Below are 27846 nucleotides of genomic sequence, written 5' to 3'. Positions count from 1 at the left end.
CTCCTTTTATATTAACCTATAAAGAGAAAAGGTAATTGAAGCAAAGCCAGTTTTGTTGCTAAAAAATTTGGAGGTTTTTGTTGTTTTGGTTTGGTATTGGTGTGTACAACTCAGGGCCTTGTGCTTGCTAGGCAGATGCTCTAAAACCTGAGCCATGACTCCAGCCCTTTTTACTTTGGCTATTTTTGAAATACAGTCTCATGTTTATGCCCAAGCCAGCCTAGACTACGATCCTACTACACTTCCCTCATAGCTAGGATGACAGCTTATGAGGACACACCATGCCCAACTATTGATTGAGATGGGGTCTTGCTAACTTTTTGCCAGAGCTGGCCTTGAACTACAATCCTCCCAATCTCTACCTCCCAAGTAGCTAGGATTACAGGCATGAGCCACCTCACCCAAGCTTGGGTTTTTTATTTGTTTGGTTTTGGTTTTGGTTTTGGTTTATAGTGCTGAGGTTTGAACCCAGAGCACCACATGTGCTAGTATGTGCTCTAGCACTGAGCTACCCTCTCAGGCCCCAAAAAATAATTTTAAAGACCTCTTAAAATGATATATTATCAAAAATAAATGACCAAATTATAATTCCAAAGACTCACTGAAGATACCTGATTCCACATGATGCTCTCCTACATGCCAGGCTGACAAAAGAATAATTCTAAGTAGGGTTTGCAGAGTGGCTCAAGTGGTAGCTCGCCTGCCTAGCAAGCATGAGGCCCTGAGTTCAAACCCCAATACTGTGAAAAAAAGAAAAAAGAATAATTCTAAGTAGAATTGGAACCTACAACTATTCAACATCTTTGGACATCAGAATAATTTTACATTTTTCTCTTAAAATGTGAAACTTTTTAAGTACATCTTTTCTCAGAGGGCATAAAAGTTCTCAAAGTATAATCTAGAAAATATAAGTGCCTTTATTATAGTTCATTTTTCCTGAAAATAGCAAAGTCTGAATAATTATAACCTCTTTTTTCTGTAGTTTGTTTCATTATAAAACATATCCAAGTTTTAAAATTGACTTCGCATGTAACGGAACTAATCAACTTTATGTTAGATCTCAGCAGCCATTCTATGCTGATACTATTTCTAATATATGTTTTCTTAGAGAATATAAAAGTTCTTGAAGAACAATTCTCTCAAAGGTCCTGATATCTCAATTATTTCCCCTCTTAAATGTATCTTCAGTACCTCTCCTCTCAATTTATTTTCTCACTCTCTACTTTCAAATATACCCATCTCCCCTTACCTCACCTTGAAAAAATATCAACTAACTCTACTGTTTCAAGCTTGCATTTCATTTTCCCTTTGCTTCATTGGCAAACTTCTTTTTTAAAAAAGTTTTTTTATGAGTATATAATAGTTATACAGGGAGTTTCACTGTGACATTTCCATATATATTGCTGTCCAGTTGGTTCATCCCCTCCATTATTCTCCCTCTTCCCCAACTCTCCTTTTTTTTGGCAGTACTGGGGTTTGAACTCAGGGCTTTGTGCTTCCTAGGCAGGCACTCTACTGCCTGAGCTATGCCTCCACCCCCCATACACACACACTCCCTTTCTTATAATGACTGGAAGGTTTCAATGTTCCATATTCATACATGTATAGAAAGAACATCAACCACACTCACCCCTCACTTACCCACTTCATTTACCCTCCTCCTTCTATTAGTACCCTCCCCTTAACATGACCTCTTTTACATTCCTGTCCCTCATTGTGTGTCTGTTCATTGTTAAGTGGGGTTTTGCCTTGGTATTTTATCGTAAATATATTTTGCTTTAATCAGTCAAACCCCATCTATTACTCTTCCTTATCCTTTTCCCCCTACCCTGTATTGTTTTCAGTGCATTTTGTTGTGTCTTGTTCTTATTCAGATGTGATGTATCTCAGTATTCACTCTATCATTCTTTTCTTTTCCTCCTCCCTTAGTCTCCTCTAACAATCCCACCATTGCCAAAATCTTGACTTGAATAATCCATCTACTACCTTTATTTTCTTGCTGCTCAACTTATCTCCTGAAGACCCTGTAATCTGCTTTGCATCCTTACCACTTTATTAAAACTGCACTCCCAAAGATCACCTTCCCTGACTCCACAGCAACATTTCACAATGATAATAATCTTTTTGAAAAATTCTGCTCCCTTGTCCTGAACTATCCTGGTTCAGCACTGAGCAGTGGCCCTGTGCAGGAATTGTCACAGACTATGAACTTTGAACCTATCCCCCATTCATGATTCACTTGTTTATAGTTATCAGCAATAAGCCTTCAACCAAAAGCAGCTAAGGCTAAAAAACAAAATACTTCAGTACCAAGATACTTTCTTTGTTGCTGTTGCTCTAGGACGGTCTTGTCACCAATATGTTCTTTCTTTCTTTTTTTTTTTTTTTTTTGGCAGTATTTAGGTTTGAACTTAGGACCTTGCGATTGCCAGACAGGCACTCTATCACTTGAGTCATGCCCCCAGGCCTTTTTCTTTATATATATTTCAACAGGGTCTAGCATTTATGCCAAGGCTGACCTGGATTGTGATCTCCTATTTACATTTCCCAAGTAGCTGAAATGACAGGCATGCACCACTAGGCCCAGGTTTTATTGACTGCTATGGGGGTCTTGCTAACCTTTTGCTGGGTCTGGCTTCGAACCATGATCCCCCTGATCTCTTCCTCCCGAGTAGCTAGTATTATAGACATACCACATCCAGCTCACCAACATGTTCTTGACCTCACTATATTACAAATATCTTGGTTACACACTAGCTGGCTGGATCATCTGAACATTTACTTTGTTCTACCAATGTTCACAACCTAACACTTGAATTGACTTTGTCAAATATGTAGCATTGCCTCCTCTGGAATTTATGAATGTTTTTTATTTTTATTTTTTATTTAGCTTTAACCCATTCCCTCCCACATCCTCAAGCATGATGTATGCCTAGTATCTTTGTTCTGGAACCTTTCACCTAACATGGCATAACAACCCAATACAGAGTATACATTCAATAAATGGGTAATGAGTCTACTCTACAATTTTTAACTGTTCCTTTTGTTCTCCTAACCTTGTCCTTTTTCTTCCCAGCCTTAACTGAAAGATGCAAGGTTAAAACTCTCACTACTCTTGATTTTTTTTCTCAATACCACTGGTTTTTAAATTTTGGTGTGCATGAGAAAAACTGAGAAATTTTTCAAATTATAGAAATGCCCAAATTTCATCCTGAACCCAAGCTAATCAAAACCACCAATGGTAGGATGTGGGCATGTGTATTTTTAATAATCTTTGCAAGTGATTCTAGATTATACCAATATTTAAGAGCTCCTTATTTTCTTTCTCAGAGAATTCAACTACTCTTGTATCTTCAACTACCACTTTAATGTAACTCCCATCTCACATCTCCAGCCTTATTGTTACCTCAAATGCAACAGGTATAAAACTAAAATTTGTAAACCATTCCTCTGTTTCAGTCTTTCCTACTTTTGTTCATTGTTCCATAAGTCCTCCAAATAATAAAAAATTAGTTTATATATCTCGTTAACTTTTTTCATCACATAACATCATCTAGGCACATCGAATTTGTTTTTAAGGCAACAAAGCATCTTCTAATCAATATATTTTTGGAACAAATCCCTGAAATTGGGGGCTTCCTGTGCTAAATCCTATTCTACACTATATCAAAAAAAGTACAAACACATAACAACCACCAAATATCTGATTCAGAACTGATACATGAGCCAGAGGTGGTGGTATATGCCTGTAACCCCAGCACTCAGGAAGCAGGGGCAGGAGGACTGTTAAGTCCAAGGTTAGACTGGGCTACATAGTAAGATCCTGTCTCAAACAACAACAAAAAAGAACAGATACATGAAGTAAAACATTACATTGAAAGAAGTCCGAGGGCTGCAGCACCTACTTCATCTACTATATTCCTGATATTTCAGTTAAGAATTAATTTGGTTCAATATCACAAAATTTACCCATGTAATAAGTGTCTCCCACAGATAAATCCTTACTCTTTCTTCCCTGTAACTATAGAGTTTAAGGATCTTGAGAGAAATGATGATGACATTTATCTTAAAGAGACAGAACTGTTCTCTAAACATACTAATGGAAGAGTAAACTCATGAGTTTTTTTTTAATCATCTACCTTCACAGATGTTATGTTTTATATTACTGATGCTCTATCATTCCCTCTTCCTTTCCCTCTTTTCCCGAGTTCCATAGAGTAGTTCCACTTAAACTCATGAGTTTTATTGATTATATTAACCACTAACTACCCTACATTAAAATTGTATAGTTTCATTTATATGCACGAAGATAAATACTTAGTAGTAAATTCTATCTGCTGCAAAGACACAAAAATCCTTTGTCTTTACAAAGTCAAGCAGTCCAGGGGTTCAGCCTTTGGTTCACTGTCTGAATGTATCCTTTATAATGGAGCAATATACTTTCATAAATGCATTTGCTATCACTATCTTTGTTGAGAAAACCATTACTGTCATCACACTAAACCTTGCTCATTTAGCTAAAGCCCTAGAACTTGGTCAAACAGTAGGCAAAAAAAGCATCCAAGAAGAGTTTGGTTTGAGGTTTTTATTTTGTCGTTCTTGTTGTTGGATTTTGCTATTGCAGGTAGAAGGAATTTCTAGTTTTTTTTAGTAATTCATCCCAATGTTTACCAAAATCTCCCTCATGAGGAAACTATTCTTTATGCCTTTAAAATCTAAATCCCTCACATGGAAACACTTTTCATTCTATTATTAATGGAGAAGGAAAACTACTATTGTAGTTAGTCCTGCAGAATTCTTAATATTTTGATCATTTCTTTTCCACAGGAAACAGTCCATGTCTTTTCATATTTCCTCCAGTTTTCATATTCCCATCCTTTAATCATCTTTGTTGTTTACCCCTTGATTACCTTGCAGTGGTGCCTTTAAACCTGTATTAACAGGTACTAACCTCTGAATAATCATAAATCTGAAGGAGGCTATATTGCTTTGGAAACCAATGCTCACGGATAGTTTTGTTTGGCTGTCTTTTAACAAATCTCCATCTAAGAACTGGTCAAAACATTATTCAAACTGCAGGAACACTACCTAATAAATAGTAAGAATACTACTCATAATGAGTCACAAAACATATTATGTACATTTAGCTATTTGCTCTTCACTTATAATCAAATCTTCTTTCTGGATAACTGCCCAATTCCACAGGTTCACCGCCAGTTCTTCAACCTGGACAAAGAGAAACATTTCTTTAGCCAGTTAAGATATTCTCCACCTTCAATTATATATTCTTTCTTATATGTTTTATTCTTATGTAGCTATTGTGGGTCATTTTCTGGTCCTCCATAATCTAATCTCATTCTACTTCTCCCCCATACAAAAAAAATTATTCATTAAAAGGAATTATCTCACTGTTCCCTAAACAGTATTTGTTCATTCCCATCTATGTATCTTTATTCATACTACTAGCTTCACCTGATTATACCTCTTCCATTTATCTCTATGTAACTGAAATTCATTTCAGTATCACCAGCAACGTTCATGAAACTTTCAGCAACCACTATAGTTTACATTGATCTCTTTCTTCTTCCCCACCACACACACAATGTGGTTTTTTTGTTTGTTTGTTTGTTTGTCAGCACTAGGGGTCGAACCCAGGGTCTTGGGGATGCTAAATCCCCAGCCCTCTTTCTTCTTTGAATTTTTATATTCATTGTCATACAATTTACCAATTACTTATACGACTTTGTATCATTCATTGTGTTTTTAGTTTTGCTCATGTTTTTTGGGGGGTTGCCATGAATGGAACCCAGAGCCTCTTTTTCTGAATAATATACATAATCTTATTACATTTTTTTAAAAAATACAAAATACAACAACCTAGAAAACCCAGAAATTACTACTGATACTAATTCCTACTAAGTTTGCTGTGCAAACAAGAAATTAAACAAACCATTAAATATGTAGGAACATTCAACATCAAAGGCTTTAAAATCTAACTATATGTAGTAGCCCCTCAAAAAGCTACAGCCTGCATTTTTGAAGTATTTTCTCTATGAAGAATCTTACCAGCTATACAAAAATCTGTATAGTTTTTATACTGAAGCTAATGTTGAGCTGCATTTGAATTCACATTCTTAGCAAAACAATTGCCTCAGCACACACACACATGTTCCACATTACAGAATCGTAATTTATTCTTCACTTTCATTTCCTTCTTCCTCATCTTATCACCTTTAAGAGGAACGTCATTTTTCCTCTCCCTCTGTCATACAGAGCTTTGCCATTTTTTGTCAGAGCTTCAAACTTCAATTTTTCCTTTTCAGACATGGTCTTCCATCTCTCCCAACTCTCCTTTGAGAATTCGGCAAAAATTAACATAAGAGTCTGGCTGCTTCTTCTTGTGCTCTTTCCAGCAGTTCTATACTAAGGCATAGGAAAACATTTTGCCCTGCAGCTGGTTGGAGTCTTGTCTCCTTTACCCACGCGAGCAGAGTGATGTCCACCTGGTGGGAGCATTTCCTCATATTCCTGCAGAGTGGTCAGATCCAACAGAGATGCTTTCTTCCCCAGGACACCAGCATGAACTGATTTTCCCAGGGCCTCTTAAATGTTAGGCAAGCACTCTACAGGTGAGCTACAATCCCAGCCCTATTTTTTTTAATTTTTATTTTTTTATTATTCATATGTGCATACAATGCTTGGGTCATTTCTCCCCCCTGCCCCTACCCCCTCCCTTACCACCCACTCCAACCCCTCCCTCTCCCTCTCACCCCCTCGCTTCCAGGCAGAAACTATTTTGCCCTTATCTTTAATTTTGTTGAAGAGAGAGTAGAAGCAATAATAGGAAGGAACAAGGGTTTTTGCTAGTTGAGATAAGGATAGCTATACAGGGAGTTGACTCACATTGATTTCCTGTGCATGTGTGTTACCTTCTAGGTTAATTCTTTTTGATCTCACCTTTTCTCTAGTTCCTGGTCCCCTTCTCCTATTGGCCTCAGTTGCTTTTAAGGTATCTGCTTTAGTTTCTCTGCATTGAGGGCAACAAATACTAGCTAATTTTTTTAGGTGTCTTACCTATCCTCACACCTCCCTTGTGTGCTCTCGCTTTTATCATGTGCTCAAAGTCCAATCCCCTTGTTGTGTTTGCCCTTGATCTAATGTCCGCATATGAGGGAGAACATACGATTTTTGGTCTTTTGGGCCAGGCTAACCTCACTCAGAATGATGTTCTCCAATTCTATCCATTTACCAGTGAATGGTAACATTTCGTTCTTCTTCATGGCTGCATAAAATTCCATTGTGTATAGCTACCACATTTTCTTGATCCATTCATCAGCAGTGGGGCATCTTGCCAGCCCTATTTTTTGTGGTGGTACTGGGCTTGAACTCAGGGCCTGCTGTACCACTTGAGCTATTCTGTCAGCCCCCCCTCCCCTGGCCCTAGTTTTAAATTTAGTTCTTATTCACATTTCCTAGCTAGGTTCCTTGATAATAAATGTCATGTCTTATACAGCTTATATAGCACCTAATAGTACCTGCCAAAATGCTAAATAAAGAATATACATTCAGGCAGGCACCAGTGACACACCTGTAAATCCTAGCTACTCAAGAGGCAGAGGTCAGGAGGATCAAGGTTCAAAGCCAGCCCCGGAAAAATAGTTCCAGAGATCCTATCTCGAAAATACTCAACACAAAAAGGGCTGGTGGAGTGGCTCAAGTGGTAGAGTGCCTGCCTAACAACCATGAGGTCCTGAGTTCAATTCCCAATACTACCAAAAAAGAACACACATTCAGCTAGGCACCAGTGGCTCACGCCTGTAATCCTAGCTACTTGTGAGGCTGAGATCAGGAGGATTGTGGCTTAAGGCCAGCCCAGGCAAATAGTTCATGAAACCCCATCTCCAAAATAACCAGAGCAAAATGGACTGGAGGTGTGGCTCAAGTGGTATAGCACCTGATTTGCAAGCACAAAGCCCTACGTTCAAACCCCAGTCCCACCCAAAAACAAAAAAGGGAATGCACATTCAAATAATAGAATTTGTTGTTTTATTATGTTTTGTTCTGGGGACTAGGGGACAAAGTTTCTAAATGCTTCTTTGAGGGAGGAGGGGGTGGGGGAATGGGGCAGAAATGACCCAAACAATGTATGCACATGTGAATAAACGAATAAAAATAAATAAATAAATAAATAAATGCTTCTTTGAGGTTTATCTTTCTATCAGGTGAAACTAGTCAACTGGGTACAAAACTAAAGTTCACAGTGCCTCAAGAAGAAAGATTAAGACACAAAATGTGTAATTGGGGATAGTTTGGTTTCTGGCAAGAGGCCTCTGAAGGCAATAATTGGTCCTGGATGGAACTATTGTCTGAGACCAATATGGCATAGCCTGGCTTAAATCTCCCAAGGTGCTATGATGAAATGACAGAAACTATATATCATTACCTTAAAATAAACACATTAGTAGTAATATGACTAAAAGAAATAAACAGAAAAGCAATTTATGCATGACAATGGTACAATGTTTTTCCTTCCTGGGATTAAACCCAGGGCCTTGTACATGCTAGGCAAAAACTACATCCCTAATTCTTTTTTCCAGTACTTTTCTCACCTACAGTTCCATGTTTTTCTGATAACTTTCTACATGAACAGATAATTTATTTAGCATGGCTGTCATTTTGTCATTTCACTTGCTATTCTAGGACAAATTCTGATGCCCCTCTCCATTATCTCACAGAGTATCCCCATGCCATAGTTGATCTAATAATGACTGTCTCATGAAGTATTATTTGTTTTGTATTACTAAAAATATATGGAGTTAATAATTGACTCCAAGTTTCCCAAAGGAACAAATGGTTTGAGGTATTTAGGAGGGAAAAATGAACATTCAGACTAAAACATCTTAAAGAAGCGACGTTTTTAGCATCTTGGAAAGCAATTTAACAATATGAAAAAAAAGCCAAAAATGCTTTTGCCCCAGTAATTGTTCTTCTGAGACTCTATCCTAAGAAAATAGTCCAAAATTTGTAGGGGGTATAATTTTTGCAATTAATTGGACTCCTTATATCATTTTTTTAAATAATGAAAAATAAGGAACAATATTAACAATCAATATTAAAGAAATATGCAGGTGAACTATGACCAAAAAAAACCTTGAAGAAATATAATTCAGCCTTTTAAAATAGTGTGTGAGCCAGATGTGATGGCACAGGTCTCTAATCCTGCCACTCAGGAGGCCAAGGTAGGAGGATCCTCAATTGCAGGCCAACCTGGGCTACATCATAAGTTTGAGGCCAGCCTAAGCTACATGGAGAGATTCTATCTCAAAAAATAAACAAGCAAAGGTTGGCAGAGTGGCTCAAGTGGTACAGCATCTGCCTAGCAAGTGTGAAATCCTGAGTTCAAGCCCCAGCACCACCAAATAAATAAATAAATAAATAATGGTGGTCATGTAAACTATGTGTTTAACATGGGAAATGTTTACTCTATGTCTAGTGAAAAGCCAAGATACAAAGTTGTATGCACAAAAATATTGTACATACATAAATTTGATCTCAAAAAAGTTACTAATAAAATCTTGGGCAGGTGCCAGGGGCTCACACCTGTAATCCTAGCGACTAAGGAGGCAGCGATAAGGAGGATTGTAGTTTGAAGCTAACCTGGGCAAATAGCTCACAAGACCCTATCTTGAAAATACCCATCACAAAAATAGGGCTGGTGGAGTGGCTCAAAGTGAAGGCCCTGAGTTCAAACCCCAATACCGCAAAAAAAAAAATCTTGGATTTTAGGTAATGGTATGCAAGCCAAAGCATTTAGTGGGGAAAGTGTACTAATGTCAACAACTCACTTCTTGAAGTTTTAAAATGCATACAAAAAATAAGATGGGTTGATGGATAGATGGATATGAGATAAGGCAAATATAGTAAAACATTTAGAGCTGTAATAGCTCAGTAGTAGAGCACTTGTCTACCATATTTGAGGGTCTGACTTCAATCCACAACACCAGAAAAAAAGGAAGAAAATGTCCACTTGTATAGAATCTAAGAGGCTGTTACATAAGCATTCATTGTAACATTCTTTTTGTGTATGTGATATTGAAGATCACACATGCTTAGCAAGTGTTCTACCACTGGACTACATTCCCAGCCTTCGACTTTTCTTCTTGAAAATTTTATAATAAAATGTTGGGAAAGGAGACAAAATTGCCTTCTATGATGGCAAAACCATGACCTTTACACAGTAATTATAGCTATACAAAATTTAAATATGAAGTTATTAAAGTACATTAAAATAATAGTAGTTATATTGAAGTAGTGTGATTACATGTGATATTTTTCACCACTTTTCAAGCTTTCAATAAAGTTATATTATTTCATTTGGGAGGGCAGTACTAGAGTTTTCAACTCAGGGTCTTGGACTTGCTAGGCAAGCACTCTTACCACTTGAGCCCCCAGCCCTTTTTTGCTTTAGTTTATTTTTCAGATAGGGTCTCACTTTTGCTTGGGGCCAGCCTCAAACCATGGTCCTTCTACCCCTGCCTCCCACATAAATGGGATTACAAGCATACATCACCATGCTTGGCCCATATATGATTTTAAGTAATTTTTTATTTTTCTATATTGTATTAGAAAGGGCAAAGTGAATTATGGTTATAAATACTTCAGTTATAAATACTTCAGTTATAAATACTCCAGTTAGTTCCAGAAGACAACAAAAGTCCTGGAAGATCCCAGCTTTTCTCAACAACTCTCCAGGAAGCAATAGGTATGTTAATCTCTTTAATCTGAGGATTCCAAGATGGCAGCTAGAGGGAGGAAGCAGAAAGCCAGCCTTCTATAGTGAAATCTTGGAGAGACACCGGAGACACACTTTGCAGGCATAATCACTGAGAAGAGGCATAACTTTGACCACTCCACACCTCCAGCCGGTGCAGAGAATCTCCACTTCACGTTAAACAGAGAAACAAGGAGGGCCCCCGGGCCGCCAGTAGCCAGCGCCCAGACGGCTTGGAAAGACACAGACCAGCTTACTGTCAATTAGTACACTAACGCTCCCTGTTTATACCTTTGAAACTTTCTTGTCTGAAACCTTGTTCTGCTTTCTCCCTCTTGTCTGTGTATTTCTTTTCCCCTTTTCTTTAACTTCTTGCTTTCCATCTCAGCTCACCCTTCCATTCTAAATATTACAATTGTTATTATTACAACCTAGAAAACACTTAATTGCACACAGTACAGGGACATTAACACCACCAAAGACAATGACGGGAAGACAGAAAAAACAGGGAAACCAGTTTCCCCACAGCAAAAAAATTAGTACAGGAACCAGAGGGGAATGAAGAAAACAGAAACTCAGATCCAGACTCCAACAAAATGAAGATAAACTACGCCAAAGGACCCAATGAAGCCAACAAGAATAATTTAAAAGAAGACATACTACAAGTACTCAATGAGAATTTTATAGAGATGATACTGGATAGGGTCAACCAAAATGTACAGGAGACACTCAAGAAATTCCAAGACAACAAAAATAGAGAATTTGAAAAAGCAAAAGAAGAAATAAAGGAAACCATAGAAGCACTGTATAAACACCAAAGTGAAAGAGAGAACATGATGAATAAACGGATAAATGAACTCAGGACAAAAATAGACAACATGAAAGAAGAAACCAGCCAGGATATGGAAAACCTCAGAAAAAAGAACAAAACAGAACTGCAAAACAAAACGGAAGGCCAATCCAACAGAATAGAACAAACAGAAGACAGAATCTCAGAACTTGAAGATGAAATGGTAATTAAAGGAAAAACCAAAGAACTGTTAAACAACTCAAGACCTGTGAAAAGAAAATGCAAGAACTCACCGACTCCATTAAAAGATCAAACTTGAGATTCATGGGCATCGAAGAAGGAGAAGAGGTGCAAGCGAAAGGAATGCGTAATATATTCAACAAAATAATAACGGAAAATTTCCCAAATCTAGAGAAAGATATTCCCATACAGATGCAAGAGGCCTCCAGGACACCAAACAGACCAGATCAAAATAGAACTACTCCACGACATATCATCATTAAAACAACAAGTTCAGAAACTAAGGAAAGAATATTGAAGGCTGTAAGAGAAAAAAACAAGTAACATACAAAAGTAAACCCATCAAAATCACAGCAGATTTCTCAACAGAAACATTAAAAGCAAGAAGAGCGTGGGGTGAGATCTTCCGGGCACTGAATGAAAATAACTTCAACCCCAGGATACTCTACCCAGCAAAATTATCATTCAAAATAGATGGAGCAATAAAAGTCTTCCATGATAAGCAGAAACTAAAACAATATGTGACCACAAAGCCACCATTACAAAGGATTCTTCAAGGGATTCTGCACACAGAAAGTGACACCCAACTTAACCATGAAAAGACAGGCAGCACCAAATCACAGGAAAAGAAAAAGCAAGACAGTAGAGAGTAACCTCAACTTAGGTACACACAATCAAACCTTCAAAAAACTAACACAACTAAATGACAGGAATCACCACATACCTATCATTACTAACGCTTAATGTTAACGGACTTAATTTATCCATCAAAAGGCACCGTTTGACGAAATGGATTAAAAAGGAAGATCCAACAATTTGTTGCTTACAGGAGCCCCATCTCACTGACAGAAATAAGCATAGGCTTAGGATGAAAGGCTGGAAGAAGATTTACCAAGCCAATGGCCCCCAAAAACAGGCAGGAGTAGCAATACTTATCTCTGACAAAGTAGACTTCAAACCTACATTGATCAAACAAGATAAAGAAGGATATTCCATACTAATAAACGGGGAAATAGACCAAAAGGAAATAATAATCATCAATCTGTATGCACCCAATGTCAACACACCCAATTTCATCAAACATACCCTGAAAGACCTAAAAGCATATATAAACGCCAACACAGTGGTTGTGGGATACTTTAATAACCCATTATCATCAATAGATAGGTCATCCAAACAAAAAATCAAAAAACAAATCCAAGATCTAAAATATGCAATAGATCAAATGGACCTAGTGGATGTCTACAGAACATTTCATCCAACTTCTAAACAATATACATTCTTCTCAGCAGCCCATGGAACCTTCTCCAAAATAGATCATGTCCTAGGGCACAAAGCAAGTCTCAGCAAATATAAGAAAATAGAAATTATACCGTGCATACTATCTGATCACAATGCAGTAAAAGTAGAACTCAACAACAAAAGTAAAGACAAAAAACATGCAAACAACTAGAAACTGAATAACTCATTACTTAATGAACAATGGGTCATCGATGAAATAAAAGAGGAAATTAAAAAGTTCCTGGAAGTCAATGAAAATGAAAACACAACCTACTGGAACCTATGGGACACAGCTAAGGCAGTCTTGAGAGGAAAGTTTATAGCCATGAGTGCATATATTAAAAAGACTGAAAGATCCCAAATCAATGACCTAATGATACATCTCAAACTCCTAGAAAAACAAGAACAAGCAAATCCCAAAACAAATAGAAGGAGAGAAATAATAAAAATAAGAGCTGAAATCAACGAAATAGAAACCAAAAAAACCATACAAAGAATTAATGAAACAAAAAGTTGGTTCTTTGAAAAAAGAAACAAGATCGATAGACCCCTGGCAAACCTGACTAAAATGAGGAGAGAAAAAACCCAAATTAGTAGAATTAGGAATGCAAAAGGGGAGATAACAACAAACACCATGGAAGTCCAGGAAATCATCAGAGACTACGTTGAGAACCTATATTCAAATAAATTTGAAAATCTAAAAGAAATGGACAGATTTCTAGATACATATGATCATCCAAAACTGAACCAAGAGGAAATTAATCACCTGAATAGACCTATAACACAAAATGAAATTGAAGCAGCAATCAAGAGTCTCCCCAAAAAGAAAAGTCCAGGACCTGATGGATTCTCTGCTGAATTCTATCAGACCTTTAAAGAAGAACTGATACCAACCCTCCTTAAACTGTTCCACAAAATAGAAAGGGAAGGAAAACTGCCTAACACATTTTATGAAGCCAGTATTACACTTATCCCAAAACCAGGCAAAGACACCTCCAAAAAGGAGAACTATAGGCCAATCTCCTTAATGAACATTGATGCAAAAATCCTCAACAAAATAATGCCAAACCAAATTCAGCAACACATCAAAAAGATCATTCACCACGACCAAGTAGGCTTCATCCCAGGGATGCAGGGGTGGTTCAACATACGAAAATCAATAAACGTAATAAACCACATTAACAGAAGCAAAGACAAAAACCACTTGATCATCTCAATAGATGCAGAAAAAGCCTTTGATAAGATCCAACATCATTTCATGATAAAAGCTCTAAGAAAACTAGGAATAGAAGGAAAGTACCTCAACATTATAAAAGCTATATATGACAAACCTACAACCAGCATTATACTTAACGGAGAAAAATTAAAACCATTCCCTCTAAAATCAGGAACCAGACAAGGATGCCCACTATCTCCACTCCTATTCAACATAGTACTGGAATTCCTAGCCAGAGCAATTAGGCAAGAAGAAGGAATAAAAGGAATACAAATAGGTAAAGAAACTGTCAAAATATCCCTATTTGCAGATGACATGATCCTATACCTTAAAGACAAAAAAGCTCTACTCAGAAGCTTCTAGACGTCATCAATAGCTATAGCAAGGTAGCAGGATATAAAATCAACATAGAAAAATCATTAGCATTTCTATACACTAACAATGAACAAACTGAAAAAGAATATATGAAAACAATTCCATTTACAATAGCCTCAAAAAAAAATCAAATACCTAGGTGTAAACCTAACAAAAGATGTGAAAGACCTCTACAAGGAAAACTATACACTTCTGAAGAAAGAGATTGAGGAAGACCATAGAAAGTGGAGAGATCTCCCATGCTCATGGATTGGTAGAATCAACATAGTAAAAATGTCGATACTCCCCAAAGTAATCTACATGTTTAATGCAATTCCCATCAAAATTCCAATGACATTCATTAAAGAGATTGAAAAATCTACTGTTAAATTTATATGGAAACACAACAGGCCACGAATAGCCAAGGCAATACTCAGTCAAAAGAACAATGCAGGAGGTATCACAATACCTGACTTCAAACTATATTACAAAGCAATAACAATAAAAACAGCATGGTACTGGCACAAAAACAGACATGAAGACCAGTGGAACAGAATAGAGGATCCAGATATGAAGCCAAACAACTATAAGCAACTTATCTTTGACAAAGGAGCTAAAAATATACGATGGAGAAATAGCAGCCTCTTCAACAAAAACTGCTGGGAAAACTGGTTAGCAGTCTGCAAAAAACTGAAATTGGATCCATGTATATCACCCTATACCAAGATTAACTCAAAATGGACCAAGGATCTTAATATCAGACCACAAACTCTAAAGTTGATACAGGAAAGAGTAGGAAATACTCTGGAGTTAGTAGGTATAGGTAAGAACTTTCTCAACCAAACCCCAGCAGCACAGCAACTAAGAGATAGCATAGATACATGGGACCTCATAAAGCTAAAAAGCTTCTGTTCATCAAAAGAAATGGTCTCTAAACTGAAGAGAACACCCACAGAGTGGGAGAAAATATTTGCCAACTCTACATCAAAGGACTGATAACCAGAATATATAGGGAATTTAAAAAACTAAATTCTCCCAAAACTAATGAACCAATAAAGAAATGGGCAAGTGAACTAAACAGAACTTTCTCAAAAGAAGAAATTCAAATGGCCAAAAAACACATGAAAAAATGCTCACCATCTCTAGCAATAAAGGAAATGCAAATTAAAACCAGGCTAAGATTCCACCTCACCCCTGTTAGAATAGCCATCATCAGCAACACCACCACCAACAGGTGTTGGTGAGGATGCATGGAAAAAGGAACCCTCTTACACTGCTGGTGGGAATGTAAACTAGTACAAGCACTCTGGAAAAAATTTGGAGGCTACTTAAAAAGCTAGACATTGATCTACCATTTGATCCAGCAATACCAATCTTGGGGATATACCCAAAAGACTGTGACACAGATTACTCCAGAGGCACCTGCACACCCATGTTTATTGTGGCACTATTCACAATAGCCAAGTATGGAAACAGCCAAGATGCCCCACCACTGACGAATGGATTAAGAAAATGTGGTATCTATACACAATGGAATTTTATGCAGCCATGAAGAAGAACGAAATGTTATCATTCGCTGGTAAATGGATGGAATTGGAGAACATCATTCTGAGTGAGGTTAGCCTGGCCCAAAAGACCAAAAATCGTATGTTCTCCCTCATATGTGGACATTAGATCAAGGGCAAACACAACAATGGGATTGGACTTTGAGCACATGATAAAAGCGAGAGCACACAAGGGAGGGGTGAGGATAGGTAAGACACCTAAAAAATTAGCTAGCATTTGTTGCCCTTAACGCAGAGAAACTAAAGCATATACCTTAAAAGCAACTGAGGCCAATGGGAAAAGGGGACCAGGAACTAGAGAAAAGGTTAGATCGAAAAGAATTAACCTAGAAGGTAACACCCACGCACAGGAAATCAATGTGAGTCAATGCCCTGTATAGCTATCCTTATGTCAACCAGCAAAAACCCTGTTCCTTCCTATTATTGCTTATACTCTCTCTACAACAAAATTAGAAATAAGGGCAAAATAGTTTCTGCTCATATTGGGGGGGTGGGGGGGAGAGGGAGGGGGCGGAGTGGGTGGTAAGGGAGGGGGTGGGGGCAGGGGGGAGAAATGACCCAAGCCTTGTATGCACATATGAATAATAAAATAAATAAATAAATAAATAAATAAAAACTTCAGTTATAAAATGCATAATTTATTCAAGATATGTATTAAACACCTAATATGCTTGTACTGCACTTATACAAATGTGTAATGATAAACACAGCAAATACACACAACAAACAAACAATACAAAGATTCTAGAAATAAAACAAATTCAAGGCATTTCCAAAACCAAGTGGATCTTCTTATAAAATAAAAACAGATTCTTGGTACTTAATCTTTTTTTTCTTCATTTTTGGTTTTCCCCCAGTGCTAGGGACGGAACCCAGGACCACAGGAGCACTAGGCCAACTGTGTCCATCCCCAGCAGCAGTGTTTTAATTATTTATGTATTCATTTATTTGTGTACTTATTCATTTATGTATTTGTTTATTTACTTGGCAGTACTGGGGTTTGAACTCAGAGCCTCCTGCTTGCTAGAGTAGCACTCTACCACTTGAGCCACACACCCAACCCCTTGGTACTTAATTTTTTTTTTTTTTGGCAGCACTTGGGCTTGAATCAGGGCCTCACACTTGCTATGCAGGCACTCCACCACTTGAGTCACTCCATCAGCCCTCGGTACTTAATCTTATAACAACTATTCACTCACAACTAAGCACAGAAAGAAATTATAATTTAAAAAGAGACTTACAGCCAAGTGTCAGTGGCTCACACCTATAATACTAACTACTCGGAAGGCAGAGGTCAGGAGGATTACTATTCGAAGCCAGCTTGGGCAAATAGTTCAACAGACCCTATCTCCAAAATATCCAACACAAAAAAGGGATGGCAGAGCGGCTCAAGTGGTAGAATGCTTGCCTACCAAGTGTGAGGTCCTGAGAGAGAGACAAAGACAGAGACAGAGAGAGACTTACATACTAATGAAAAAACATTAGAACTAAAAAACAAGTTCAGTAAGGTTACAGGATGTAAAAATCAATACACAAAATTCAAATGGATCAAGAAAATGTGGTATTTATATACTATGGAATTTTACTCCAGCACAAAAAATGAAATTTTGTCATTTGCAGGTAAATGGCTAGAACTGGAGAACATCACCTTAAATGAAGTTAGTCAGGATCAGAAGGCCAAAAGCCTTATGTTCTCTCTCATATGTGGACTATAGGCCTAATATAAATACAGCAATATTATGGAAAAAAATGGTCACAATAAGAGGAGGTCACATGTAAGAGGGGTAGAGTAAAAGAAGGAAACTAAAAAGATGAGTATCGTTGATGTACTCTCTATACAAGAATGAATATAGAATTCTTAAACCAGCTCAAACTACCATAAGAAAGGGACTAAGGTAGAATGAAGAAAAGCATAAGTAGTGAAAAATAGATGAATTATACTTCATCAGAAGTAAACCTCTAGCCAGGCACCAGTGGCTCATGCCTGCAAACCTAGCTACTCAGGAGGCAGAGATCAGGAGGATCATGGTTTGAAGCCAGCCCAGGCAAATAGTTCACAAGACCCTATCTCAAAAAAACCCTTCACAAAAAAAATGGGCTGGTGGATTGGCTCAAGGTGTAGGCCCTGAATTCAAGCCCCAGCACCACAAAAAAAAAGGCAAACAACAAAAAATGTTGACAAGGATATGGGAAAACTGTATACCTCATATTTGCCAGTGTGACTGTAAAATGGTGCAGCCTCTTTGGAAAGCAATCTAGCAATTCCTTGAAAGTTTAAACAGAGCTACCCTATGACAGCTAAAAGTATATGTACTGTATACAAATATTCATAGCAGCATTATTCATAATAGCCGAAAGGTGGATACAATCAAAATGTTTATTAATGGACAAACAGATAGACAAAATGTGGCATATCCATAGAATAGGATATTATTCAATCATAAAAAAGCATGGTGTATGGATGCAACAACATGGATGATCCTTGAAATCATGCTGAATGAAAGAAGTCAGTAGAAAATATCACACATTGTATGACTTCATTTTGCTGTTGTTTTTGTTTTGGAGACAAGTCTCACTATGTAGCTCAGACTGGCCTAGAACTTGCTATGTAACCCCAAGCTGGCCTTGAACTGACCATCCTGCCTCAGCCTCCCAAGTGCTAGGATTACAGGCATGAACCATCATGCCCAGCTTCTGTGATCCATTTAGAGTGTGTGTGTGTGTGTGTGTGTGTGTATGTGCGCGTGCACACACGCATGTGTGATACTGGGGTTTGAACTCACAGCCTCATGCTTGCAAGGAAGGCATTCTACCACTTGAGCCATGCCTTCCGCCCTACATTTATATAAAATGTTCAAAACAGGCAAATCCATACAGACTAAAAGTATATTAGTGGTCGCCTAGGGATGGGGGTGAGGGGAGAAAGGGGAGGGGAGGAAATAGAGAGTGTTTGTGAGTGAGTGTGAGATTTCTTTAGGGGGTAATGAAAACATTCTAAAATTATCAATGGTGATGGACGCATAACACTGGGATGCCAAAAAACACTGAATAGTACACTTGAAATAAATGAGTGTCCCATGTTTATTCCAGCATGATTCACACTAGTCAAGCTTTAGAAATAGCCCAGGTGCCCCACGACTGATAAATGGATTAAGTAAACATAGTACATATACACAATGGAGTTTTATTCAGCCATAAAGAAGAAGGAGGCTGGTCTGAGAGCAGTGGTGTTTACAACTAATTAATTACAACCAAATTTCTTTGTTCTTCCTCCACTCCCACTGCTTCAGTTGACCAGCCTTAAAAAAAAGAAGAAGAAGAAGAATGAAATTATGTTGTTTGCAGGTAAAGGGATAGAAGTGGAGAACATCATGTTAAGTGACGTAAGCCAGGCTCAAAAAGTCAAAGGTAACATGTTTTCCTTCATCTGTGGAGACTAGATCTATAAGTTAAATGGACACATAAACACACATATAATCATATATGATATATATGTTCATATGTGTGTGTGTGTGTGTGTGTGTGTATACATATATACAGTAAGGGAGAAAGAACAAGATTGTATTAGAGAGCCAGACACCAGTGGCTCATGCCTGTAATCCTAGCTACTCAGGAGGCAGAGAGCAGGACTATCTCGAAAAAAATCCATCACAAAAAAGGGGTAGTGGAGTAGCTCAAGGTGTAGGCCCTGAATTCAAACTCAAGTACCACAAAAAAAAAAGTTTGTATCAGTGAGTCTGTCTGAGGGGACTACAGGAGGCAGGAGAGGGAAAGAAAATGTTAAGAGAACAAAAATATTGAAACAACCCATCTATATATGAATATAATATAATGTACTGTACCATAAGCATGGTGAAGAGAAAGAGTAAGTAATGGGTGGATTAATTTGATTAAAGCATGATATATACAGGCCTGAAGTGCCAAAGTGAAATGCCCATTGGACTATCATTATACACTTTTAAAAAATGAAGGACAAGAAGGTAAGCTACGTCTTTTCCCGGGGTGGTTTCCAGTAGGAGGGGAGGTGGGTACCAGTAGGGGTGGGTGGGCATAAGGAAAAGGGGAATGAGGGTGTATGTGGTGAGTGTATTTTGTATTCATATATAAAAATAGGAGAATGAAACCTGTTGAAATTGTTCTAACAAGTGGAGGGAGGGGGTTGAAGAAGAATGATGTAAACACATACGTAAATATCACAATGTATCCCCTGTATAACTGTTATATGCTAATAAAGCCATTTTAAAGAAAATAATGTAAAAAAGAAATAGAAGAATTATGGCATGTGAATTATACCTAAATAAATCTGTTATATGTTTTTAAAAGAGAGAGAGAGATTTACAGTAAACTGCTCATAGGGAAAGTCACCTTCCCCTATGAGCAGTGATCAAAATGGAAGTATTTGCCAAAGTAAATGTTCCCAAAAGTGTTTCAGAGCTTTAAGGCAATTTCCACATTAAGTGACAGACCTTCAATTAAACATTAGAGAAATTACCCTCAAATAAAAACACTTTTAAATCTTTACATGCAATGGAGTTCCTCACTACTAGTTTCCTACTTTGCTGTAAACAGAAAGACAGCTGTTATTTGTTGACTACCATGTGCCTCAGTCTTTATGTATGTTTTGTTTACTATTCACATTCACAGTGGGTAGAAGAAAAATGAAGTCTAAAGAGGTTAAATAATGGACTAGAGATGTGGCTAAAGCAGTAGAGCACCTGCTTTGCAATCATGAAGCCCTGAGTTCAAACCCCAGTCTCACCAAAAAAATAATTTCAAAAAGAAGCTAAATAACAAAAACGAAATTGAGCACATACTTTTCCCTTGGTTTTTAGAATTGTTTTCCCTAAAAATACCATTACATTTTAAGATCCAAAAGTAGGTTTCTATGTTTAGCAACAATTAAACATGAAAACTATTTTACTTATATATTAGTTTAAATAATGAATCATCAAAATTTAATCACAGACAAATCTTTAGCACCGAAAAAAATCTTACCATACACAAAATTAATTTTATACTAACCTGAGAATCCTGCATTTCGGCCATAGACTGCCTGTTGACATTTTCTATGTCCCTGAAGAGTCTATCAACTATTTCACATATGTTAGGTGAATTATCTCTTATGACCAGGTTTTCAACAATTTCTGAAATAACAATGGGTAAATAAATGTGCTGTGAACCATCACCATTGCCTAAAAGTAAGAAATTATTTTGAAACTTGTCCTACATCTTTGGTCAAATGAATATAGCATGAAGGAACTTAAAATGATCCAATGAGTAAAAACTGGAAATAATGTTTCTTCTTAGCTAACAGTAGGGTACAATTTTCAAATAAAATGTGCATTACCTGGGAGTCACTTGTTTATACCTCAGTCATTATGACTCATTTTCAGAAAGTAAAATGTATTGACTACACAAATAGTAATGTGAATTATAGGTAATCCTAAAACTATAAAACAGAAGTTAACAATGTCTTCAAAACTAGAAAATGTATAAATTCTGAGGGGGAGAGCCTGGATATGTGCTCTACAAAACTGAAATACTTATTAATATTTGCAAGGATTACACATTAGTTTATGCTGGCTCTGAAATCTTGATCTTACTTTGTGAGGAAAAAAATGGCATATCCAATTAGAGACAATATTAACCAGTTACTGAATCTGTAGAAATGATGTCAACCATTTCCTAAACAGTCTGAGCTCCAGATCCTCCATATACTTGAATCGTACTAGACCATGAAATTCCTTAAAACCCAAGTATGATGCAAAAATCACAATTGATGACTCTTATATTATCAAAATTGAGAGTTTTTTTCCAAAAAAGTATCCATAAGCTACATGTCTCTATACTCTTACAACATACCTGGGCATCAAACTAACATTAATACTCATAACAGTGCTAAAAAAGCAACTTCCAAAAGATTTTTAAGCTGCTAAAACAGACGTGTGTGTGTGTGTGTGTGTGTGTGTGTGTGTGTGTGTGTGTGTGGTGCTGGGGATCAAACTCAGGGCTGTATACATGCTAGGCAAGCACTCTACAACTGAGCTACAACTTCAATCCCAACAAAAAGATTTTTTAACTTGCTACAATAAATAATAAATTAGCTATAATTTTTTTCAGTTAAATGTCAGAAAATAGGTTCAAATAAAGACTTCACAAAGCAAATTATGTTCAAATATATTCAGATTTTTTACAGCACATGAAATCTTCACTATCCACTGAACGAGCAGAAATATTAGGGAAAATATACCACACATATTTTAACATTTGAGGTGATAAGGTATATATGAAAAGAAAAATCCACCAGGCACCAGTAACTCACACTTGTAATCTTAGCTACTTGGGAGGCTGAGATCAGGAGGACCATGCTTCAAGGCCAGCACAGTCTTGAAGGACCCCATCTCTAAAATAACCAAAGCAAAATGAACTAGAGGTATGGCCCAAGCAGTAGAACACCTGCTTGGCAAAGGTGAAACCAAGTTCAAACCCCAGTCCCACCAAAAAAAAGAAAAAGAAAGAAATGAAAAATCTTGTCTTCCTTCCTCCCATAAACTGTTTAAAGGAAAGATTCATATAAAACATGTTGGGCTGGGAATGTAGCTCAATGGTAGAGTACTTACAATAAGGCATTGGGTTTGACTCCCAGCACCACAAATCATGTCAAGCAAGATCAGTCAAGCTCAAACAGCCTAATATCGCATGTTTTCACTCATATGCACAATCTAGACCTAAAATGATGATAATAATAATAATAATAATGGGACAAGAGCATAAAAGGGAGACTTCATGTCAGGGGGACCATCAGGAAGGGGGGGAAGGGAAAAGAAAAGGAAGCTGAGGGGTAAACACGATAGAAGTAATATATATATATGATAGAAGTACATATATAGGTACATATGTATATGTATGTGTATATATATGTATATATCTATATATATATATAGAGAGAGAGATATGAAAATAGCATAATGAAACCCACTAAATACTGTTTGAAAAGGTGGGAAGGAGGAAAGGGGATTAAGGGCCAGCAAAGTGGTTCAAATGGTAGAGTACCTGCCTAGCAAGCTGAGGTCCTGAGTTCAACACACAGTACCGCAAAAAAGAAAATGAAGTATGATAGAGGGAGTGGGTTTGATCAAAGTACAATGTACACATATGTGGAAATATCACAATGAAACCCCTTTGTATACTTAATTTACACTAAGAAAAAAATCTTGGGCTGGAGGCATGGCTCAAGTGGTAGAGTACCTGCCTAGCAAGCATGAAGCCGAGTTCAAATCCCAGTACCACCAAAAACAAAAAAAAACGTGACTCTTACAAGATCAGGTAAGTTTACATTGGGCTGAGGGGCATATATTACAGTCCTTGCCGAAAACATTGATAACAGGATTAGGGGATCTTTATAATAATATTTTTGAAAATCCAAATGCTGTTTTAAACCAGAACTTTTGAAAAAAATTCAGTCCTGGGCATCAAACTTAGGGCCTTGAGCATGCTAAGCAAGCACTGAAATATTTTTTAAAATAAGACGAAAACCCAACATTAAAAAAAATTTTCAGTGCTAGATATTGAACTCAGGGTCCCGCACATGCTAGTCAAGTGCCTTACCACTGAGCTACAACCCCAGCTCCAACCCCATATAAATTTTTTTCCTTGGTCCCTTATTTTAAAAATTTTAGATGTTATTATAGAATACCAATTATAATTTCTGGTTACAAAGTACATGATACTGAAGACATTAATTTTGATTTATGAATATCTTAAGTGGTTAATGTTTTATATAGCTCACATTTGTCAAAATAATTCTGATCCTTTCAAAACAATATTTTCAGTGTCATTCAGTGGAGCAACATGACTGACACCAGCTGAGGCAAAGTGCAGGATAAAGTGCAGTCAGAAAAGCTGGATAGGAAGTAGAAATCACATAGCTGAATTAAGAGTTACACTATGAAGATGTAAAGTAGAGATTTGCTTCTGGAAGAAGCTCAGAAAACAGCTTCTGTAAATACAACCTACTCTTGAGATGTGGGACAAAAATGATTAAACTGTCTTCCTGGCTACTGAAATAAACTATGATTTATAACATGATTTTAGTCTATTGAATTTACATGAGATTCGTCCTCATGCTATTGAGGCAGCCATGTTAATCAGTATCAATTAATTCTGATTAAGTAGACAGCATTCTAGGTACAATAAAATAGAAAATAAACATTTTCCCTGTCCTTGAGGAACAGAGCTTCTGTTACAACATGGGAAAATCTATCAACAGCCCTGCCAAGTCTCTCTCTGTGACCTCCATCAGCTCTACCAGTCACTCAAAACCAAAGCAGCTCAAAGAACTGCCAGGGTCAATTCAAGATTCTACTTCAAGTCACAATGATTTTATACAATTTCTTCAGTGAAAAAGACAATAAAGTTAACATTTGCATAGCACTTTACAGTCTCAAATCTTTTTCAGGTGCGTTCTCATTTAATTTTTAATCTGCTCTGTAAAGGAGGCATTTTATTTTATAAGATGTGCAAGCATGTGCAGACCCTGCGTTCAATCCCTAGCACTGAAAAAAAAAGTGGAAACTGAGACTTAACAAAATGAAGGGCTGGAAGTGTAGCTCAATGGTAGAGCACTTGCCTAGCACACAGGAGGCCCTGGGTCCATCCCCAGCACTGCAGAATAAAATAAAATTAAAATTGTAAATGAAGTGACTTCTTAAAGATGCTACAAATAGAAAGTAGCAAGCTAAAACTTTAACTCAGGTTTTCTGATTTGAAAACCCATACTTTTCCCCCTACACTGATCATACTGGGAAGGGCATGGAACAGGTGACAAGCCAAGACTCTAAGGCAACTAAACAGAGCAGAGAGAAAAGTAATGCACCAAGACCATTCTGAGAGGCTGGTTTGAATGACAGAAGCCAAAGTACCCAAAATAGTATCAAAGGGGCATGGCAAACCCAGGCAAGTTTGTCATAGACTAAAATCACACTGTAAATCATAGTTTCTATCCATGGTGAGGAAGATAATCATTTTTCCTATTCAATGTCCCAGAACTTCCCTAATGGCAAATTGGGTGTGGACAAGAGAATCCAAGCAGTATATCATAATACAGAAGTCAGATGAAACTGCATATACCATAGGTCCAAGAGACCTAGTTACTGACCCATGTCCTGATCCGAGAGGGAAACAAGGGAAGGATGCAGGGCAGGCTGACCCCATCAAAATGATGGCAAGCAGAAATGATATAGCTACACATATGAAAATCCTAGCTCTCAGCTTTCCCTGGAGAGGTAACAAGTTGATCCATGCATCCACAGTGTCCCAACTTCCTCAGTGTTACCCAAAGAATTAATATCTGTCACTTCAGTTGGAAGCTCTCATTAATTCTGTATGGTCAAGCCTGTCAAGGGAGAATGGTGACCATGGTTTAGGCCGGTAAGTGCCATAGTTCAACCCCCTCTGGCTCAGCACAGAGCAAGCAGACAAAACCCCAGCTGCTTGCTTCCCCTTGGGGAGGGACAGAAGCCCCAAGACTTTCTAATGGAGCTGATTGATGAAGGTCTTCTGTATAAGGCAAGCCCATGAAGACTGAGTAAGGTATTCTTTGTCTAATGCACAAACACCAACACAAAGAGTCAAAGAAAATGAAAACCAGACAAAGATGTTCAAAAAGTAAATCTCCAGGAACTGGCCCAAATGAAAGAGCTATATGATTTACCTGACAGATAATTTTTTAAAATTCTCATGAAGATGTTCACTGAGGCTAAGAGAACAATGCATGAACAAAGAAAGAGTTTCAACAAAGAAAAAGAAAATAATAAAAAGTACCAAACATTTCCTAAATAAGTCATATAAATTGCCAATAGGTATATGAAAAAAGATGTTCAACATCATTAATCATTAGGGAAATGCAAATCAAAACCACAAGGACAGCTGGGTGTGATGGCACACATCTACAATCCCAGCACTTGTGAAGGTGAGGCAGGAGGATAGCAAGTTTGAGGCCAGTCTGGGCTACATAGGGAGACCCTGTCTTGAAAGGAAAGAAAGGTAAGAACAGGAAGGAAAGGGAGGAAAAGGGAAAGGAAGGGGAGGAAGGAAGGAAGGAAGGAAGACACAATGACATATCACCTCACACCTGTCGTGATACCTACTGTCTTTTAAAAAAGACAAGTATGAGTGAGAATGTGGAGAAATTTAATGCTGAGCCCTTACACGCTATTGGTGAAAATTCACAGTGTTACTGCTGTGGGATACAGTACAGTAAGGAAAGAAAAGAGGAGAGGAAGGAGAAGAGGAGAAGCGAGGAAGGAGGGGAGGGGAGGGGAGGGGAGGAGGGGAGGGGAGGAGGGGAGGAGAGGGGAGGAGGGAGGGAGGAGAGGAAGCTGGCACTGGTGGCTCAAGGAGGACAGGAGAGGAAGGAGGGGAGGGGAGTAGAGGGTAGGAGAGGAGAGGAGAAGAGAGGAGAGGAGAGGGGAGGGGAGGAGAGGAGAGGAGAGTGGAAGGAGGAGAAGAGAGGGGAAGAAGGAGAGGAGAGGGGGAGGAGAGGAGAGGAAGGAAGGGGAGGAGAGGGCAAGGGAGGTGGGTAGGGAAGGTGAGGGGAAGGGAGGGAAGGTGAGGGGAAGGGAGGGGAGGAGAGGAGAGGAGAGGAGAGGAAGCTGGTGCAGGTGGCTCACACCTGTAATCCTAGCTACTCAGGAGGCAGAGATCAGGAGGATCACGGTTCAAAGCCAGCCTGGGCAAACAGTTAGCAAGACCCTATCTTGAAAATGCCCAACATGACAAAAAAGGACTGGTGGAATGGCTCAAGTGGTAGAGTGCAAGCATGAGGACCTGAGTTCAAACTTCAGTACCATCAAAAAAAAAAAAAAGAGAGAGAGAGAGAGAGATGATACAACTCCAAAGGTAAACAAGAATCTACAGTATGCCTCCTACAATGTTAAATCTCAAATATGATGGCCAGTATGACTTAATCCAAACCAACTTCTTCCCTTGTCTATAATGCTGCTACTCTTTCTTGCACTGGACAGAACTGGCTTAGAGACTGGAGCAAACCTAAGCCTACAGACCGAGCTCATCAGGACATAAGCTATGTGAAGGTTTGGAGGTCATCTGGCTGGGGGACAGGAAGCAAAGGCTGACAATATCATGTTGAACAAAAAAGGAATTTCAACTTGAATCTGGTGAGGAAATCTGTCCAGTCACATTTAAGGCAATAAACTTTAGAGACAAAAGAATGGAATCATGACACTGAACAAACTGCATCAGTAGTTTTTGTCTTAGAACAAAAGAAGCACAACTCAGCCCTCTCAACTTGCACATTGTACAAATGTTACAAACAATCTAGGTGTATGACATCTTTCACACTACTGTAAGGTGAAAGGCCCATAACCAAACAACTTGCCAAGCCAATCTGTATATAGTCCTTTTTTGTGTGGCACTGGAGATCCAGCCCAGAACTTTGCCCATGCTAAGCAAGTTCTCTACCACTGAGTTACATCTCCAGTCCTGTAGTACTCTATTTTCATTACAAATAAAAATTTTAAAAAAAGGATTTTGTATCTAAGTCCTGCTGTTGTTGACTGAGAATCTATATGGCTAAGATCGGTTTGTTCTGGTTAAAATGGTTACCAAA

General features: G+C 37.9%; 1 protein-coding gene across 1 annotated transcript in view; it reads right to left on the bottom strand.

Annotated features, from left to right (window-relative positions):
- Tex11 (testis expressed 11) overlaps window positions 1-27846 on the bottom strand; it is a 384064-nt gene that overhangs the window by 347495 nt on the left and 8723 nt on the right. The window contains exons 3-4 of the mRNA XM_074062265.1: window positions 21240-21409; window positions 5142-5226 (exon numbers count right to left, since the gene is read on the bottom strand). Coding sequence (XP_073918366.1) covers window positions 5142-5226; window positions 21240-21409 — 255 coding nt within the window. The remainder of the gene's footprint in view (window positions 1-5141; window positions 5227-21239; window positions 21410-27846) is intronic.

The sequence above is a fragment of the Castor canadensis genome, chromosome X (genome assembly GCF_047511655.1).
Source record: "Castor canadensis chromosome X, mCasCan1.hap1v2, whole genome shotgun sequence".
NCBI lineage: Eukaryota > Metazoa > Chordata > Mammalia > Rodentia > Castoridae > Castor > Castor canadensis.
Note: the sequence above shows the minus strand (reverse complement) of the source record. Positions and strands in the feature narration are given on the sequence as shown.